At 42.8% G+C, this 17,752-nt stretch overlaps 1 protein-coding gene across 3 annotated transcripts in view; it reads right to left on the minus strand.

Moving 5' to 3' along the window:
• The window catches only part of LRBA (LPS responsive beige-like anchor protein), a 418,626-nt gene extending 408,302 nt beyond the window's left edge, over positions 1 to 10,324 (minus strand). For 2 of the 3 annotated variants that reach the window (XM_064450320.1, XM_064450319.1), the window contains exons 1-2: positions 10,066 to 10,324; positions 9,222 to 9,694 (exon numbers count right to left, since the gene is read on the minus strand). In XM_064450320.1, the coding sequence (XP_064306390.1) occupies positions 9,222 to 9,446 (225 nt within the window). In that variant the 5' untranslated portion in view covers positions 9,447 to 9,694; positions 10,066 to 10,324. The remainder of the gene's footprint in view (positions 1 to 9,221; positions 9,695 to 10,065) is intronic. The other variant, XM_064450321.1, reaches the window with a different exon arrangement.
• Between the last annotated feature and the right edge of the window lie 7,428 nt (positions 10,325 to 17,752).

The following is a 17,752-nucleotide window of genomic DNA, read 5'->3' on the forward strand; positions in this document are numbered from 1 at the left end:
GCAGTTTTAATCCCAAGAAGTGCAAACAGCGTAACTTAAAGACTTCTCTAATAATGGACTACTAAAACTTAAAAGTTGCAGGATCTGCCAAGCCTTTTTTCAGCAATTCTACAGCAACAGGGTTTACCTTATTCTATCAAACAGCTCCCGACCCACCCCCATTCCAGACATATTCGGGAAAGCAACCAGTACAATTCCCACTCAAACCTGCACAGTTTGATAGAGGAACCAATTTGTGCGAGATGTATCAAGCAAGCATTCAGCATCCTGGACTCCATAATCACTGCAGGATGCTACTGGTTCTCTTGCTGCTCTTTTATAAGACAAATTGCTCTCCCGCTGCAGTGACCATCTTATCTACTGCTTACTGGTGCCTCTAGCCCTTCAGCATTCCCAAAAGAGAGAATAAATAAGCTACAGGTTACCCTATGCACTGTTACAGTTACTGTTTTACAGGGCTAGTCCAGCATAAAACTAGAAATTTTGAGTAAGTGGGGCAAATAGACTTAATTTCTTTAATTTATTTCTGTAACTTCTGTCCACACCACAGAGAACAACTTCTGATGGTAAAGCAGGGAGGCAGGGGTGGGTTGACACGACCACATGTAACACTTCCATAGGACAGATGAGTCCTAAGCAGTTACTCTGGGTTTGATTCTCAGTTGCAAAGGAAAGCTAACCCAGTAGCTCTTTAAGAGCTGCTTTCTTCACTTGCATCAACAAAATAGAACAGCCTGAACAACTCATTTCCAGCTTTTCAGTCACACCAAAAATAATCTGAATTTGCTGAATAATGCACACAAAATTTTTTTAGCTAGATGTATGTAGAATACAAAAACATCAACAGAACTACTCATCTGCAGGCTGCAGTAAAAAGACCTGCTGCTCAAACTCGCAAAGCACTTTACAAGAAGCAACAGAGCACATCCTATTCCCACTAGCTATTCTCATTTAAATATCATCTCAAGGCAGCTATTAACAAGAAAACATGCCTGGGACGTAGCTGCTCCCAGCTCCCCAGTTATTACTAGAGGAATCCAGTGCAATGGAAAGCATTAGTTTTTCTTCTCCACAAATTAGTTTCTGTTTAGAAACTACTTCCGCCTATTTGTGAAGCTTTGGAATCTAAAGCACTGTAGCAATGCAAACTCTTCACAAATTACAACAAGCTTCTAGTATCAGCACAAAGACAAGAGTGTCTCAGGAAAAGGTACAACTGCAACTCACACAGCAGCAGCGTTTAGCAAATTTGATTACAGCAGTTGTGCAAGGGTGCATCTCAACTGCTATCTGCTCTAAATATGGAGCACTGCATACTGGAAACTACAGTCTACAACGGCCACACGTGGTATTAAAAAAGCAGGTGGCAATAGTATCCTGTTTTATGCAAATTAATTAGAGCCCTCAGATTCCTGGCAAACAGCTAGAGCTCCCAAGCAGACAAAGTCTGAAGGTTTCTCAGAGGAAAAAAAATGACCAATCTAGTAGACAGGCAATAATATGCCCTAGCACAAGTCTAACACAAAAATCCAGAATTAGTTAAAGCAGAAATGTAACCTAAATTAGGACATTAGTAATTAGGTCAAGCTAATACCAAAAACCATCATGCAAAGTGTTATGAAGAGGCCAGAAAGGCCCCTGGGGTCTGGGGAAGACACTTGAACAGCAGAAAGTTCGCTAACTGTAATGAGTGATTATGAACAAAAACTTTCTTCCAGATTGACCCATTTAAAATAAAGAGAAGGTCTTGAGAAAAATATGTATAAGTTTAATACATGCAAGACTGAATCTGACAGAACAGATTTTTAAATGGTTTTATACACAGAAACACTGAAGGTAGCAAGTAGCTATTTCACGTCCAATGACTAAACTGTAAAGCTTACTTAATCTGTGCAACAGATTGAAGCTTCCTCCTTAAAGTTCATAAAGAATTTCATTACCACATAAAGACAAAAGTTATAAATGCTTTAAATTACCAAGTTATCTAGTAAAAAGAAGAAAAAAAGTCAGACACAATGTCAAGTAGTATACAGTTCATAATGACCGCAGGTTCCCCAATAGGTGGTAAAACAAATACACAGTTAGTGAAAGAAAACACAGAGAATGCTCATATTTGTCTTTTATCAGACTTGAAATCTTAACACGGACACAAAACAAAACAAAGAAAAAAATCACACAATGATTTTCGGAAGACTGGGACTTCTCAGCAAACTGCAGCATCTGAATGTACGATTGACTAGCCACTGAGAACTGAACACCACACCAAACCAACATGGCCTTAATAAGGAATTAAGCAAATACCTTGTCTCTGATCTTCCTCAACCTCCAGTATTCATCCAATACAGCCACTTAAAAAAACTTCTCTTTACTCACAGTCCTCTTGAATCTGAACACTTTGGTTCATCCCTCCAATAATGATTTGTGTCCGTTGGAAGTGATTATCTTTTTTTATCTCACCCTGCAATGTCCAGCCTTTGTAGCAACTGTAACAGGCCATCCACCTATTTTCCTGATGCCTTTGACTAATTTCATGCTATTCCCTAATCCGCAAACGCTTTTCCTGAGCCAGTCCATATGGCCACTACATTACTGCACTACTGGGTCAGGCCAATGGTCTGCCTAGTCCAGTACTGTCTGACAGGGGTGATACAAAATACTACTTAGAGAGAGCAAAGCAACCCCAAGAGATACCTGACTCTCCTTTGTTAGAGGACACCAACTAGAAAAATCTGTCATTGAACTGATATGTTCTTCTCTAAAGGGGAATTTTAAAGTACGCTATGAACACATTTTAAACAGGCTTACTTGTAGAATGGACTGCTAATTTAAAATTGTATATCAAATATTGCATTATTAAGACACGATATATGCAAATGCATGATCCAGCCTTGCTTTTCTGGCTTTATTTTAGGTTTCTACAGAGCCTACTAATGGCAGTACAGGATGCCAACACTTCTGGAAAACACAGAGAGCGTGTCATTCACCGGCTTTCACAGACACTTGAAACTTCAGATTGGCCACAACAAGCTATAAGAATCAGTCAGTTAGGGAGGAAAACCAAGTGAGGAAAAACTGAACATTTCCCTCTGTGGTCTTAAGATTTTATCCTTGATATTTTGTCATCCTACAGTGTGTTTTAAGCTGCAGTCACAGAAGTGAGGTGGTACCACAGCCAAAGTACAAATCAGCTCCTCTTCAGAGTCTAGACAATTTTCTTCTAAATCATCAGGATGTCTAACTCAAGACTGCCATTACCATCTCACTCGCTACATTCCATGCCTTTCTCAACTGACCACAAAATTTCCCTAAATTCCTACGCTTACTATGCAGAGTGATATTTCCAGTAACTACAAAGTAACGCCCAAGTTGCATCAATACCTGGAAAAACCCAATACGCATTACTTCAATAGTAAGTGTATCTGTAACTGCTCAGAATACATTCTACAAGACAGGTCTGTCATTCTTATTTTAAGTGAAGGGCATGTGACTCCCATTACTCAACAGCTTTCAACTAGGTAAAGTCTGGTGAAAAACATCTCAGCCTCATCTAGTCAGCTAAACTTACCAAAATCATCACCTACTGTTACTAGATCCCAAATGAGATGTCTTCAAAACCACAAAGATGACTTGGAATCAGGGAATCTAAATTCATTCATCAAACCAGCCACAAGCCTCCCAACCATGAAGGGGCCAGCAAGAAGTCTGCATCTGATGTATTTTATAAGAAGGACATTGAGACAGATTTGGAAGCATTACAGATATTTTGCCCAATTCCACTCCTCCACCAAGAGTAAAATCATGCATGATCACCAAGACAGCTGACTGTCCAATTTACTATGATTTTAAAAGAAAAAAAAAACAAACCTACAAGCTTAACCCAGTTAAAGCCACAGACTCACCTTATCATCTATACTGTAACTGGACAGAAGCAACTGAACTAGGATAACTGTAGCCAGAGGTGTAATTACTGGTAATCTACTAGGGAAGACTACAGATATTAAGAAATGCACAGTATTCAGTGATGCTCTAGAAACTATTTGGTTACTCTCAATTGTCATCAGTGTTGAGAAGATTACACAAAAAATAAATCCTAGCATTGTCAATAAAAATACAGTAAGGTAATGAAAACAATGCATTGTTATTAAGACATTTAAGATTACTTTTTTACTACTGTGATACATTTAATTCTATCAGCATTAGCTTTGGGGGTTTTCTACAAGAAGGTACATGTAAAAAATGCCTGTGACCAGAGATGAAGAAAGGGGAATTTCTATTTCATAAAATCCATTGTACTAGTGTTTCAGAAGCATTCATACCAAATTAGAAACCTGTTGTATCAGCAGGTGATGCCATTAGCTTTCAACATGAATAACGATAGAGTTTATAGTGCAGAAACCATAGCAATGGAGACATGACAAGAGCAGCAGAGGGCACGTGAGCAGAAGGCAAACAAGTGGCAGTTGTAACATTTATTTCAGATTTGTTCTACAAAACAAGCCAAGTGGGACTGAGGAAGAAGGTTACTTTAAAAAGAAGAAACAAGGAAAGAACACAGTAAGAATTTTTTTAAGTTACATTGATTTTTGTGGTTTTAGTAAAGTCTGGCAGAAGTGAGAGAGATGACAAATGGGGTTTTAAAAGTAATTTTAGTCTTTGCTCCTCACATCCTGTTATTTTTCCTCTGAAGGTGATAAAAACTAAGATTTCTTTCTCATTTGCACTTTGTCACTAGGGGACTTTTGGTGAGGAGCTCATAATCCTTGAACAGAATCAGAGGCAACAGCACATTCTCCTCACCAAAGAGACAGATAGAACATGAAAAAAAGTCTTTGCAACACAGACTGAGGGGAAAAAATGGAATTGAAACAAATAACTGAATCTATATTATAGTCAATAGAACATTTAGAAGTGCTAAAGCTTTTTAAAACAAAACTGACTTACAGCAAGACTTTCTTTAAAGAAGGGCAGAAAGTCTAGATTATGTTGTCTCTATATGCTAGTTGTCTTGAGACCTGAGTAAATTCTGGCGTAAGTCCCAAGATGGAATCATACCAACACCACAGAGAAAGACAATACATACAGTCACCTGTTTGAAGCATAGCAGAATTTTGCCAGAATATCCATTTCCCACTGCAAGCCTGATAATGCAGCATAGTTAACCGCTGCACATACAGCATTTGTTATCAACAAAACACTTGTTGGCGAGAGCCCTCTACCTACTGAAGGACAAGGATATCCAGTGACCTAAGTTTTATACATAAACAAAAAACTTGAAATAACTTGGAAACAAGACAACATTGACATACCATACAAGACAAGCCCATTTAGAGGGGAGTCAAAGAGAAGCTCCACCCAGAATTTTTATCTAGAAAAGATTTTGCAGGACCTCCTATATTTCCAATGCAGGTTGTACAGTCTTCAGAACACAATTCATTCTCTACCCCTGAAAACTTCACATCCTAAAAATCTGTTTTGACACTAGTAGCCCAGTACTGTAAATAATTATATATAAATTTTCAAGTTTTGCCCATTGCTGAATTATTTCTGTTTATCTGAAAGTTTCTTCATTAGTAGGAGGTCTTTGTCTTTCTGTTTAACTATGAAAAACACACAGCTTCTTTAAATTAGTAACAGATCCCAGCATAAATAATTTATTTTTCCATTCTATCATTTTCTCCTACCAGAAGGGTTTTTTATTTTAATAAACTTGGGGTGGGGGCAGATATGAAGTAACAAACAGGAATTCAACTGATTTGTATACAAAGGAAATTCAAGGAGTTATTCATGCCCAAAGTCAATTAAACATATAATTCACAATGCATGACCAATGTATACCCATAGTTTAGTTTACTCTGTCAGAAAAGCAACAAAACAGATTAATACTTGAACAAGAATGTGCTTTCAAAGCTTTTCACAGAATAACAACATTCTTTAACTCAGTATTTTCCTTCTCAGTTTTAAGAAGTGATGAAATACAAAAAACCATATCTAACATGGGCTGGAAAATCAGGTTCTCAGAAAATACTGACCAAAACAAAGCAGATCAATTTGAGTATTTCTGAGAGTAGAATTTCCAAAGACAATAAAATGAGACTACTAGGTTTTTGATGTGCATTAGAAGGGAGATCCCCAAGCACTCTGTTACACTGCTGGAGGACAGACTTACAGGTGGTTCCCAGATCTAACACTGCTGGACTGAACAAGTTATTTTATCAATTAATCAGGACTACAGAAGCTCAAATTTATCTAATAAGCAGCAGGTCAGATTTTTGACCTTCTGAGTCTTTCACATATAAAGCATGACCATTTCTTAAAACCTTAAAGATGATGAACACTAAGACAGCACTTTGGGCTTCTCTTGACTCTCCATCACAAAGAAAGAAATACTCTAACCTCCATATGCTACAGCAAGTTTGAAGAACACAATTAAGTGTAACATGTTTGCTCAAGAAATTAAAATTAGGTCAGCTAACCTCCCTTAAAAAAAAAAAAAACAGAACAAAACCCCACCTCTTCATATCTGAGGGTGGTTATGCTATGAAAAATAAGAACATAAAAACACTTTTCGACACAGATTTGCCCAGCCCTCCTTCCACTTTGGTCTAAAGACTTCTCACTTTAGTGATCAAAAAAATCCCCCAAACACTGTAAATCTCCTCCTTTCAAAGTACAAGTGAGCTATCCAATTTCTGCAAACACCACTGAGGTAGTGCAGTTATGAGTCACCAAACTGAATGAAACCCAATAGGAGGGGATATGATGGGCTTAACCCCATTTGTGACAACAGATCACAGCATGATTTTCATACCCCCAACTGAACCTGCACACACATGAGTAAACTCGCTCCGAAAAGCTACTGGGAAAAAAACTACCAGAAAGGCCACAGCTAGGAATTACTTTTTCATATAAAAGTTAAATCTTTTCTGTATACACGCACAGAAAAGTAAGTACACCACTGCTAACCAATACCTCACATACCTTAAATTCTTATCAGAGTGATTTCAGAGGTATTAATCAACAAAACAAAGAGGTCACAGCTAACAACTGAACGGAGGCAAAACTCCATGACAGAGGATGAGTATTGCTTTGTAGAGAGGCATCATATCCCAGAAAGCTATACTAAAACATCAGCTGAAGAGTTTTTACCAAAAAAAAAAAAAAGTTTGACACTTTCTGTAACAAAAACTACTAGGTTTTTGGCTGGTTTGATTTTTTAAGCATTCCAGTTTTAATAAAAACACGGAACATCAAGACATCTTCTCCTTCCAACTTGGCCACCAGTAGCTGATGTGTTTCCCCAGGACTCAGAGAAACCAAGGGACCTACTTTTTTTGATATTACCCAAAACTTCCGATTTTGTTCTCACACGATCCAGGCAGTGTTGTTACTACCAAACTACTGGTTGTTTCATGATAACTATCAACTGGCTACTACTGCTCTGATAAAATAATGTGGTGTAGAAGCATGAACTTTAGCCTCCCACATCATAGGTAGGTGTACTGGAATGGTCAGGGAATCTTCTCAGAGAGGTCAGGGATTTTGTTTCACTTGCAGAAAAAGTGAAAACACAGTTTCAAAAATTTCCAGGGCCAGAAATTCTCCCCTGCTTCTATTTGGGAAATGAAGATCCAGGAGAATGCACTCCAGAGGTCAAATTCTCAAGACCTCTCAAATCTGAAATTGAGGATTCTCCAAATGAAGCCTAATTTTTCATTCCTCTATTGTCCAAAATGGAGCAGAAAAGGAATCCCAGGATCAAGGACCTTTTACATTTTTAATTATTCTGTGGACCCTCTTTCCACTGCTGCCATAAAATAAACCTCCAGTACACCACTCAAAAGACCATGCAAAGTAAAACTTAACATGCTCATGAACGATTTCCTCTCACACAATGTCCTAAACCATACACTATTTACCAGAATTTCCTTTTGAACCTTGTGTCCACATGTCTGAGCAGTAGCTTTTGTCAAGGACAATTGTCAAGTAGACTCTAAGTAAGTTAAATTACTTTCTCATACTTGAAGCATCCATGAAACCTCTGATCTGCACTTCATTTTTGCCAGTACTGCAATTCCTCTGTATTGAGACTTTCATCCAAACAACTGAGAGCATTACATTCTGTTAATATGAAAATATTCAAAAAATAAACAGTTATCATAACCCAAGAAGATAAAATAAAAAAACAAACAGATACAGTACACAAACATGTAGTGACAATTCAAACCTGCATGTAGCAAAGACTACTACTAACAACTGAAATGCAAATAGCACTTAAAAAACAGTATGCCTTTTGCGTCAACTTTCCTTGTTACTGAGCTTTATACTGTTATATGCTCTCACTTCCTGGTTTGTCAGAAACCACACGGCTTTAAAGTCAGAGGTGTTCACTAAAAGGAAGGAGGAGGAACAATGAGTATTTTTAGAGATGTTTTGAGACGTCTGATAATAGCAGAGTATCCCTGTAAACTTAAGGATGGTTTTTTTCTCCTGTTTGGCCTCCTTCAGCAAGCAAACATTAAAAACTAGCCTAATTGTTTTAAATGTGGCCCAAAAAGTTCAATAGTATATATTATGTTTGCAGCTTCAATAGAAGTTGTATCCTCATTTTTTAGTGAGATCTGTTATGAAGTATTAAATACATCCATCCTGTACTCAAAAAATAGCAGCTGACTACCTAATTCATTAATAAATAAGGGACACTGAAACCATGTTCTACTCTTCCCAATAAGCAAAGTAAAACATGTGAATGAAGTGCTTCCTGACACCCCCGTCCCTCATAGAAAGAACATGAAAGTTCTGCCTGCTTCCAAATCAAAAGGGAAGCAAAAAGGGACATAAACATCTTCACGGGAAAAGTTGTTTTGGCTTAAAACAACAACGTGTGTGTTTTGATGACAGTTTGAGTTACTAAATCAACATTTAACTTTCTTGATGAGTATACCTGTTCAATGTTTAAACATAACAATACACTTCTCAGTTCTAAATTTCTCTGAGGCAAACTAAGGAGGATGCTGTTTAGAATTGCTTCAAGTTTAAATATGTATATAGAGGCCTCAATGCTTTCTTTTCAGCTTTTGTGATCCATAAGTGAAATCTAGTATGGTGAAAGTGTAAACATGTCAAAAAAGTACTGATAGAAAAATAATACAAAAAAAGCATGGGATTCTTCTACACACATATGCTGTTCTTTTCCCTCATGCCCGAAGAGGCGATCAACTTACCAGATTAAACACAGTTTCGACTATATCTTTGTTGGACACTTCACCAACTTCCACCAGTCCTGTCAGCACAGCAAATTTCATCTTGATACCTCGGATGGGGACTCCTGGATTCAAAGGCTGCAGCACTCTTCCCCCTTCAGCAGCATTTCCTTCTTTTCCCGCTCCTCCTCCTCCTCCTCCATCATCACCTGTTGGCTGAACAACTTGTTTGCCGTCACTCGCCATGGCTAGCTCGCTTCAGGTTACGACTTGAAACGCCAGCAGCGCGCCCGCCGCTCCGGGAAGAGGGAGCGACTCGGGCTCCCGGGCCGGTGAGCGGCGGCCGCTCCCCCCGGCAGCTCCGGCTCCTGAGGAAGCCCGCGGCCGGCGGGGGAGGGCGGGCGGGCGGAGGACGCGCCCTCGGAGTCCCAGCTCTCTCCTCAGCAGGCGGCGTCTGTCAGCAGCTCTCTGCCCTGAGGCAGGTATTTACAGCCCTGAAGGACAACCCGAGATAGGTTTCAGTTCGCGGAGAGTCAGGCGCTCCCCGCAAGCCCCGCGGGTCGGGTCCCGTCCCTGCCCCGCGCCGGAGCAGCGGCAGCGGCCGCCGCAGGAGCGCTCACGCCTCTCACCGCGGGAGCCTCCGCGCACTCGCCGCACGGCGAGAGCCGCGCTCCCAACACCGGTACGAGGGGCTTAGTTTTGGGTTGTTTTGGACGTGTTTGGGTATTTTTAAGGGAATACGCTCCTCCTTCCCGCCCGGCTCCTCATACGCCGCCTCTCCGGCTCCTGCCCTTGTGCCGCCGCCGCCCCGGCCGCCGGCGCGGACAGGTGCAGCGACCCGCCGACCCAGCAAGTTCGCACTCACCGCTCGCCGCCCGGCGCCGCCGCGGAGGGGGCGCGGGCTGCCCTGGCGCCGGGCTCCGGGGCCGGGAGGCGGCCGCTCTGCCCCGCTCGCCGGCTGTGGAGGGCGGGCTGGGCAGCGCAGAGCAGCGCCGGCCGCCACTCGCACCGAAAGGCGCCTGAAGTTTCAGCCGCCGCCGCTTCACGCCGCGGACTCGATCAGCCCCATCTCTTCCTGCCGACGCTGCCGCTCTCTGCCGCCATGACAGCGCTGAGCCCCCGGAGCGCTGCCGGCCGAGGAGCCGTGCGCCTGCGCGGCCGGGCGCGGGCGGGGCGGGCCGCCGCCGCGCGGGGCGGGCGCCGCCGGCTCGCGCACGCCCAGGTGCGCTCAGGTGCGCCCAGGTGAGCGGCGTGCGCGCCCGCGCGGGGCGGGAGAGGGAGGGCGGGGACAGGCGGGGGTCGCGCGCCGGGCGTGGCGCGGCGCGGCGCGAGCGCTCTGTCCTCACCCCTGCACCCCGTCAATGGCCGCAGCCCCGACGCCTCAGGGGGCGCCCGCCGTGAGGGGGCTCAGCCACCACCTGGGGGGACACAGCTGGCCCCGGGCTTTACTGGGCTCCTCTGTAACTGTGCGAAGTCTCCCGTTCCTAACGCTTTTCTGCTTTTGGGGGGGTGGGTTGGCTTTTGTCTGATTGGGTTTTTTTTAAATAAAAGAAACCGTACATGCACAGCAGAACCGGTGGGAAGGAAACTGGCTGCGCTCGCCAAACCAGAGGAAAACTGCGAGCGGACGGCACAGCAGGGAGCGCCCTTGCAGGGGGAGGGAGAGGAGGTTTAGAAGCTCCCGCTACAGCAGCAGCAGCTGCTGCCACAGGGAGGAGTGGGGCGGCTGGGGCGCCCACAGCACCCCGTCAGTAGCGATCCTGGGGCGGCGGGTGAGGGAGAACCCGCCTCCCACCCTAACATACAGCCTGGGCGGGCGGGCGTCCTTCCTCCTCCTCCTCCTCCTCCAGGCGCTGCTCTCTGGGGAGCGCCGGGGGCGCGAATATAGGTCATGCGAGGCACCGCCCAGACTTGACGAGCTGAGGTAAAAGGGGTGTAAGAGGAGCGAGGAAAACTCGCTTTCTTCCTTCGGGTTAAAAAAACCTTTGAAGGTAACGCCGGGTGTTTTGGGCTGGCGCCGGAGGCAGCCCGGGTTACTGAAGGGCTGGCGGCGTCCCCAGGGCGTGCGAGGACGGCGGGCGCCTCTCGGCAGCCGGGCGGGAAGAGGCGCTCCTGTCAAAACCCACCAGGGCCGGGCCGGGGCCCGAGGCGGCGGAGGGCTGGTGCCACGCAGGGCGGCGCTCATCCGCCCACGCCGCCCTCCCGGACCCGGCGGAGGGGACGGCAATGTTAAGACCGGGCCCTCCTCGGCCCCCGCCGGGCACCGCCGTCCGCGGGACCGTGTCCCGAATGGGGCGGCCGCGTCCCGGGTGGGCGGGTGGAGGCGCGGCCTGCGCTCCCCGCCCTGGGACCGGCCGTTCCCAGCGGGAGCCGTCGGTGACTCCTCCGCTGGCCCGGGGACGAAGCGGCATTTACTGCCAAGCGGTCGTGGCCTCGGTCGGGGGCGGCCGTCGGAAGAGAGCGGACGGGCTGAGGTGGCGGGGGCGTCGGGCAAGGCGCCGTTCCCGCAGCACCTGCCTCCTCTAATCCCCCCCTCGTCCTGCTTCTGCCGGGACCTGCTGCGAGGGTGAACTAGTAATGCCGAGCAAATCGCATCCGAAAATAAGCCGGATGCACGGTATGAAAGGAGGAGAGCCACGTTTTTAAAGGTGGGGACCAGTCTCTGGATGCAGTGGCTGCACCTGCCGTTGCATGCGTACGTTTGCACATGCAAGTCGTTAGCTAAATATCCTGTTGGTAACCTCCACGTGAAACTGCAGGTCCCACTTCCTGGTAGTTGGGAAGCACGGGAATTGGTGCCCTTTCTGTGCTTCCTTCTAAGGTGACTTGGTCTACAAATACGCATGTATGTAATCTCAGACGGAAGGAACCTTTTGTTTGACCTTTTAATTTATTTGATATTAATCTGAATATCTGGTAATAAAGAACTAAGAGGGTCTGCTCCTCCAATCTCTTCAAGCAGTCTTCAACTCTGCACTTTTAACAAGACTGCTTGTGTTAACAAGGATTACACATCCTCCTGAGGACTGTGGGATATCCCACCAGCTGTTTAACAGACAAACAAGTGTATGAGTGTTTTATTAACAAAGTACCACAGCAACATGACAGCATCAAAGATTTCCAAAGGAAGGATCATTTCAGGGGTGTGGGCATAACTTGCAGATAGGCTGATACATACAGGGCAAAATATAAATATATGTATATTTTAATGCTTCACAAATCTGTTTAACATCTGCTGTGATATAAAAAGCTATCATTTATTTAATTCTATGGAGGGAAAGGGAATGAATCTTGAAATCGGCAAAAATTCCTGTGTTTTGAAACCTGACTCTAGTGAAACTCCAGATTCCAATGGGTGTTTTGTCTGGGAAGTAAAAATTGCACCTTATTCTTTATATTGCACCACGTTTGGGACAAAAATGTTTGCACGTATGCCTCCCTGACTGTGTTTACACAAAAAAAAGGTAAAAACAAAATCAAACCACAGTTTTTCTGGAAAATAGCTTTCTGAAGCGGTATGTAATGTTCCTGATAAGCACGCTAAAGAAGATAGTAATTATTGAATATTAACTATTATTCTAACTGGATGTATTATTATTACATAACATTCTAATTTGTCTGTAGCCTGATTTGGGAATGCCATACTTTTTGTGTGTTGGTATCAAATTTCCCATGGGTTTGGGGCAAAAAATAAAAGACACTCTGGAACACGTTCCATTATAATGCTTGTTCCATTCACTTCCTACATAACTTTCTTACATTGTCATTGTTGCATTTATCTATAGAATGTATGTCAAGACTAGAATATTTTATAGTTGCCTTCATGTTTGAATTTCCAAGTCCTAAGAAAGAAGTTTGGTTTTGTTTTTTTTTCCCTTCTCCCTTCTTTCCTCATCTCCCTTAGTTACATACATACATTATTAGGAAGAGATTATAATCTCTAATTTGAGTAGCAAGCAGCTACGCTTTCTTGCTCAGAATTAGAAATGTTTAGAACTGTAATGCTGACGTGTTCAGTCTCTGCAAAACTACAGTGAGCTTGTGTGGTTATACACATACTGTGTAATCTTGACATTTTAGTCTTAGAGTTTCCTGACGCCAGCGTGTTTTAGATTTCTCACATCTATCACTTGAGCTTCCCTGTCTTTCTGTGAGTCACCTGTAGTTTCCTAAAGTATTGTCGTCCCTCCTGTGAGGAAGATATATCTTTTATTTGAGCCTTTAAACTGGCTAAGTACACATCTTTGCATATCAGTTTACCTGCCTGTTTTTAAGTATTCCCTGCCTCCACGGTTGGCCTTTATCTTTAAGCTCTTCATCAGGCTATCCACTACCAGGCAAAAGCAGAAATCAAATAATGTTTGGAATTTTTTCTGTACCTAGTGACTTGGAGTACCAGTTCTATTTGTGGCCTGTCCTGTTATCTGTGTAGAATGCAACATTCGTTGTTAATCTTCTGCTTTCTTCGTTGTTTTAACATCGCATTAGAAACAAAATAAATAGAAAAAAAATTAATTGCTAAAATCCAGCTTAATGGATTTCAGATGTTTTCATGCAAACTGTGTACTCCCAATAGCCAGTAAATCTAGTTTGCCAGTGAAGACAGCACTGCCACGTTGAATCCTGTCAGATCTTCCTATATTTTCTTACAGATAAATAAAGACTTCTTGACTGGTCTTGATTGTTAAAGGCAGTGGGATATCTGCATCAGTCAAGGCAGGTAATACTCAGCAGACTGCCAGTTTAGGGTTACAAAAGCAATTGTTTTAGTTTGATTTTTCAGTCAGGTAAATCCAACACTAAATTCTCCAGGTGACCTGTTTTCCATTTGGGCTGGTTTATGTCAAGCAACCATGGTAGTTGCCAAAAACCCACCTCCCAAGATTTGGAAAAAAAGACTGCGTTAGATAAAAGTTGTTTAAAGTAATAGCTGAGAATTGGGAGTAAACTCTGTCTTAATCCTTTGCCCTGAGCTTCCCAAGTGTGGTTACAAGTCTAATGCTGGTTCTGCCTTCCACAATCAGACTAGAAGTGTTGAGCTAAGGGAATAAAAAAATTACAGAAAGTTTTCTCTAAAACTTACAACAGAGAAGAAAAATCACAAAACATGGATTAAAAATGAACTTAAACCCCAGATTGGGAATTAATTCCATAAGATTTTATGGAAAGTACCAGTAAAGTCTCTGAACTCAATTTTAAGAAAAATATACTTTTTGCTTAAAGTATTAACACATGTGCTGGTTTAGAAGTTCCATTCAAATCTTCTGAACCCTTTATTCAGCACTGATAGACCCCATCTGGGATGCTGTGTCCCATTCCAGGCTCTCCACTACAAGAGACACATGGATGTACTGGAGTGAGTCCTGCGATGGGCCACAACCACAGTGAAGAGGCAAAAGCACCTGATGTAGCAGGAGAGGCTGAGAGAGCCGGGAATGTTCAGCCAGGGGGAGAGAAGGCTTGGGGGTAGCTTTTCAATGTGCACTAACAGCTGCTGAGGGGAGCAAAGCATAGCAGCTGAGGAGCGGACCTGCTGCCAGCTCCGTTGCATCTGTTGCAAGAAGAGTAACTTTTGGCACCTGGAGTCATTAACCTTTTTAATTGCTGCAGCTAAATCTGAACAGTGCCCAGGGAACAGATCTTTCACATAAAAGGCCTCTTTTGGTTCATACAGGATAAGAAAGCAAGTGTCCTTAATAACTCCTGTCTTCCTTCTGCTTACACAGTCCAACTAAACTGATGTGTTCAGTTTTGTTGGGGTTGGGGGGGGCCTGATGACATCCAGCAATGTCAGAAAAAGTTTTTTATTAAGTATATTTTAGCAATAAAATGCTCTGTCTTTAAGCAAAAAGAGGGAGAATAAATAACAACTTTTTATGACAAAATGCCCCTTGATCTGGAGTGTTCGATGAGAAGAAATGGCCTCAAGCTGCACCAGGGGAGGTTTAGATTGGATATCAGGAAAAATTTCTTCACCGAAAGGGCTGTCAAGCATTGGAACAGGCTGCCCAGGGAAGTGGCTGAGTCGCCATCCGTGGAGGTACTTAAAGATGTTTAGATGTGGCGCTTGGGGACGTGGTTTAGTGGTGGACGTGGCAGTGTTAGGGTAATGGTTGGAGTCAGTGATTTTAAGGGCCTTTTCCAACCTAAATGATTCTGTGATTCTACGCTTAAGAGCTGCTTTAAAAATCCATGCCTAGAAATTAAAATCCAAATAAAAAAGCTGCTTATAGATACTGTCAACCTTAAATATGAGAGGTCCGTGCTGTTTCTAGAGAGAACATAATACTTCAAGAGAGCAATGTAATCCCAAAATAAAGAGTAGCCTTGCCTAAAGAAGCAGCTTTCTTTTTATTAAGTGTGAAGGCTTTTGCAGTACATGTTAGATGGTATTATTTTATTTTTTTAAATATACTTCAGTGCCTTTTTATAATGTAGAATTTTACATTTTCATAATGTCTTTCTAAAATGCGTATGGTGAATTTTACTCACTTTTGTTTAGAGGTATAATCAATCTATCTCTTTATTTTTCTGCATCACGTGTTCATCATTGGTGGGTTGCTGCTATTCATGTTTTTAAAAGCACTGAATTAATAAATGAATGTTTAATGAGTCTCAGCTAGGTGGCATTAGAAAATGCATTTCCATTCTCTAAGGAAATTATGCTGGTACTGAGCTGAAGAAGCTGCTTTAGCTCATTTCTTCTGTTCCTTTAGCTTAGAAAGGGTCTTCAAAATGTCAGTGTAATCCCTTACACTATCCAAGCCACATCAGGAAATATCTCCATCAAAGGAAATACAAACTTTTACCAGAGCAAATTCTGAATAAACTTAAAAAACAACTCATTGTGCACTATTTTTAATGAGTGCTCCTTACTTTTCCTTTTGAGTCCTACACCCTTATTTTGTTTGCCTTTTTCCGCTCCCTCATTTGTACTGAAGGAAGTAATTGTTGTTGTGAAAGTCCTCCTCAGGATCCAGTTTCTGGTGGCACTGTAAGACACATTTACTTTGTTTTCTGTGCTTTGGCAGTAAACCTTACACTGCCTTTGGGCAAAACAAAGATGTATGACGTTAGCATGCAGAAGGCACTACAAATCATGTTTCTTCACTAAGGCCCCATTCACCAAAACCTGAGTTTAAATGCCATATTGATCAGATCAGGAATCTACACTTGCAGAGGGGTCTGGCAGGAGGTGGCCTTGATCCTGCGCTTACCTGCCTTGCCATGCCAGACCCCATGGATCCTCCGAGCTTGTGGAAGCAGCTGCTCCCAGCCCAGCAGCAGCTGTACCCACCCACCTCCACCTCGTTACACCCAGCTTGCAGTGCAGTCATTTCTCACACACTGTTCAAACTCTCCTGCCAAAACCGGCTTTGCTATTTAAAAGGGGAGTGTTGAATGCAAAGAGTCAAAAAGACGGAAAAGTCCTAGAAATAGCTCCATATTATAGTTTTGAGAGGGATTATGAGAGGTTTTCTGCGTAAAACTCTAGTATGATCTCAGAGGATGTATTGAAATCCCCAACAAATCACTTCTTACAGAGGCTGGATTAAGATCTGCGGAGTAAATGCAGTTATGGGCCTTTGCTACATCATGGAACAGAATGAGTAACAAAAACTTGAATAATAATAATAACCAGTAGTATTAGTAGTATTGAAACAGCTCACTGTTGGTATATATTGTGATGCTTCAGTCTTCAGCTCTGTTGTATGGTTTCAACCGCAAAGATGCTGCTGTAATGAACACATAAACTATATAATCTCCCTCTGGCTTTTGGTACTTCTCTCAGTACTTCAGAACACTGAAGTAAAAACAGTTAGAAGGGAACAGACAAGCCTGAGGATTTCAGCTAAGTCATTGTTTCCCAGATACTGTGTGGCAACTGGTAGCTACACAAAATGAAAAGAAAATGGGGTGGGGGGTGCCTCTGAGAATTAATCCTGTATTTGTTTTTCTTCTTTTTAACTAGCTTTTATATATTTTGGATGCAGTATTAATTTCACTCACCTGAAACTTTTATATTATAACTAACTAACTTTTATTTTAATCTGTCACACATAATTTTTATTATCTCATTTTCTTTTCAATATAACTCCCCCTGAGAAGAGATACATGTGTAGGATGCAGAGGGAGGCGGCTCTGTTGGAGGGAGAAAGTTTCATAGGGCTGTGTGTAGGAGGATGAGCAGGACAAGGAAGAGGAGGTGATCTTCATGTTTTGGAAGGAAGGAGAGGGACTGTATCAAAATAGTGAGGTGAATGAAACAGAGAACAGAACAGTAGAATGTGAAAGGAATGGGGACTAAGAGACTGTTTTAATAGACGCAGGGATCAACGGCAAGGAGGTGCACAGGGAGGCAGTCCATACAGAGCAGTAAGGAATCAAGGGAATCAGTATTTTAGGAACAGAATGAAAACAGAAAGAAAGTATTTAGAAGACTGCAGCATTTACCAGGCTCTTCCAAACTGCAGTGTCTTTCATTAGAATATTAGAAGATATTATTCTAATATTAGAAGATAATATTCTAATTGTACTGAGGAACTTTTTTT

Source organism: Phalacrocorax carbo, chromosome 4, assembly GCF_963921805.1.
Source record: "Phalacrocorax carbo chromosome 4, bPhaCar2.1, whole genome shotgun sequence".
Classification (NCBI taxonomy): domain Eukaryota; kingdom Metazoa; phylum Chordata; class Aves; order Suliformes; family Phalacrocoracidae; genus Phalacrocorax; species Phalacrocorax carbo.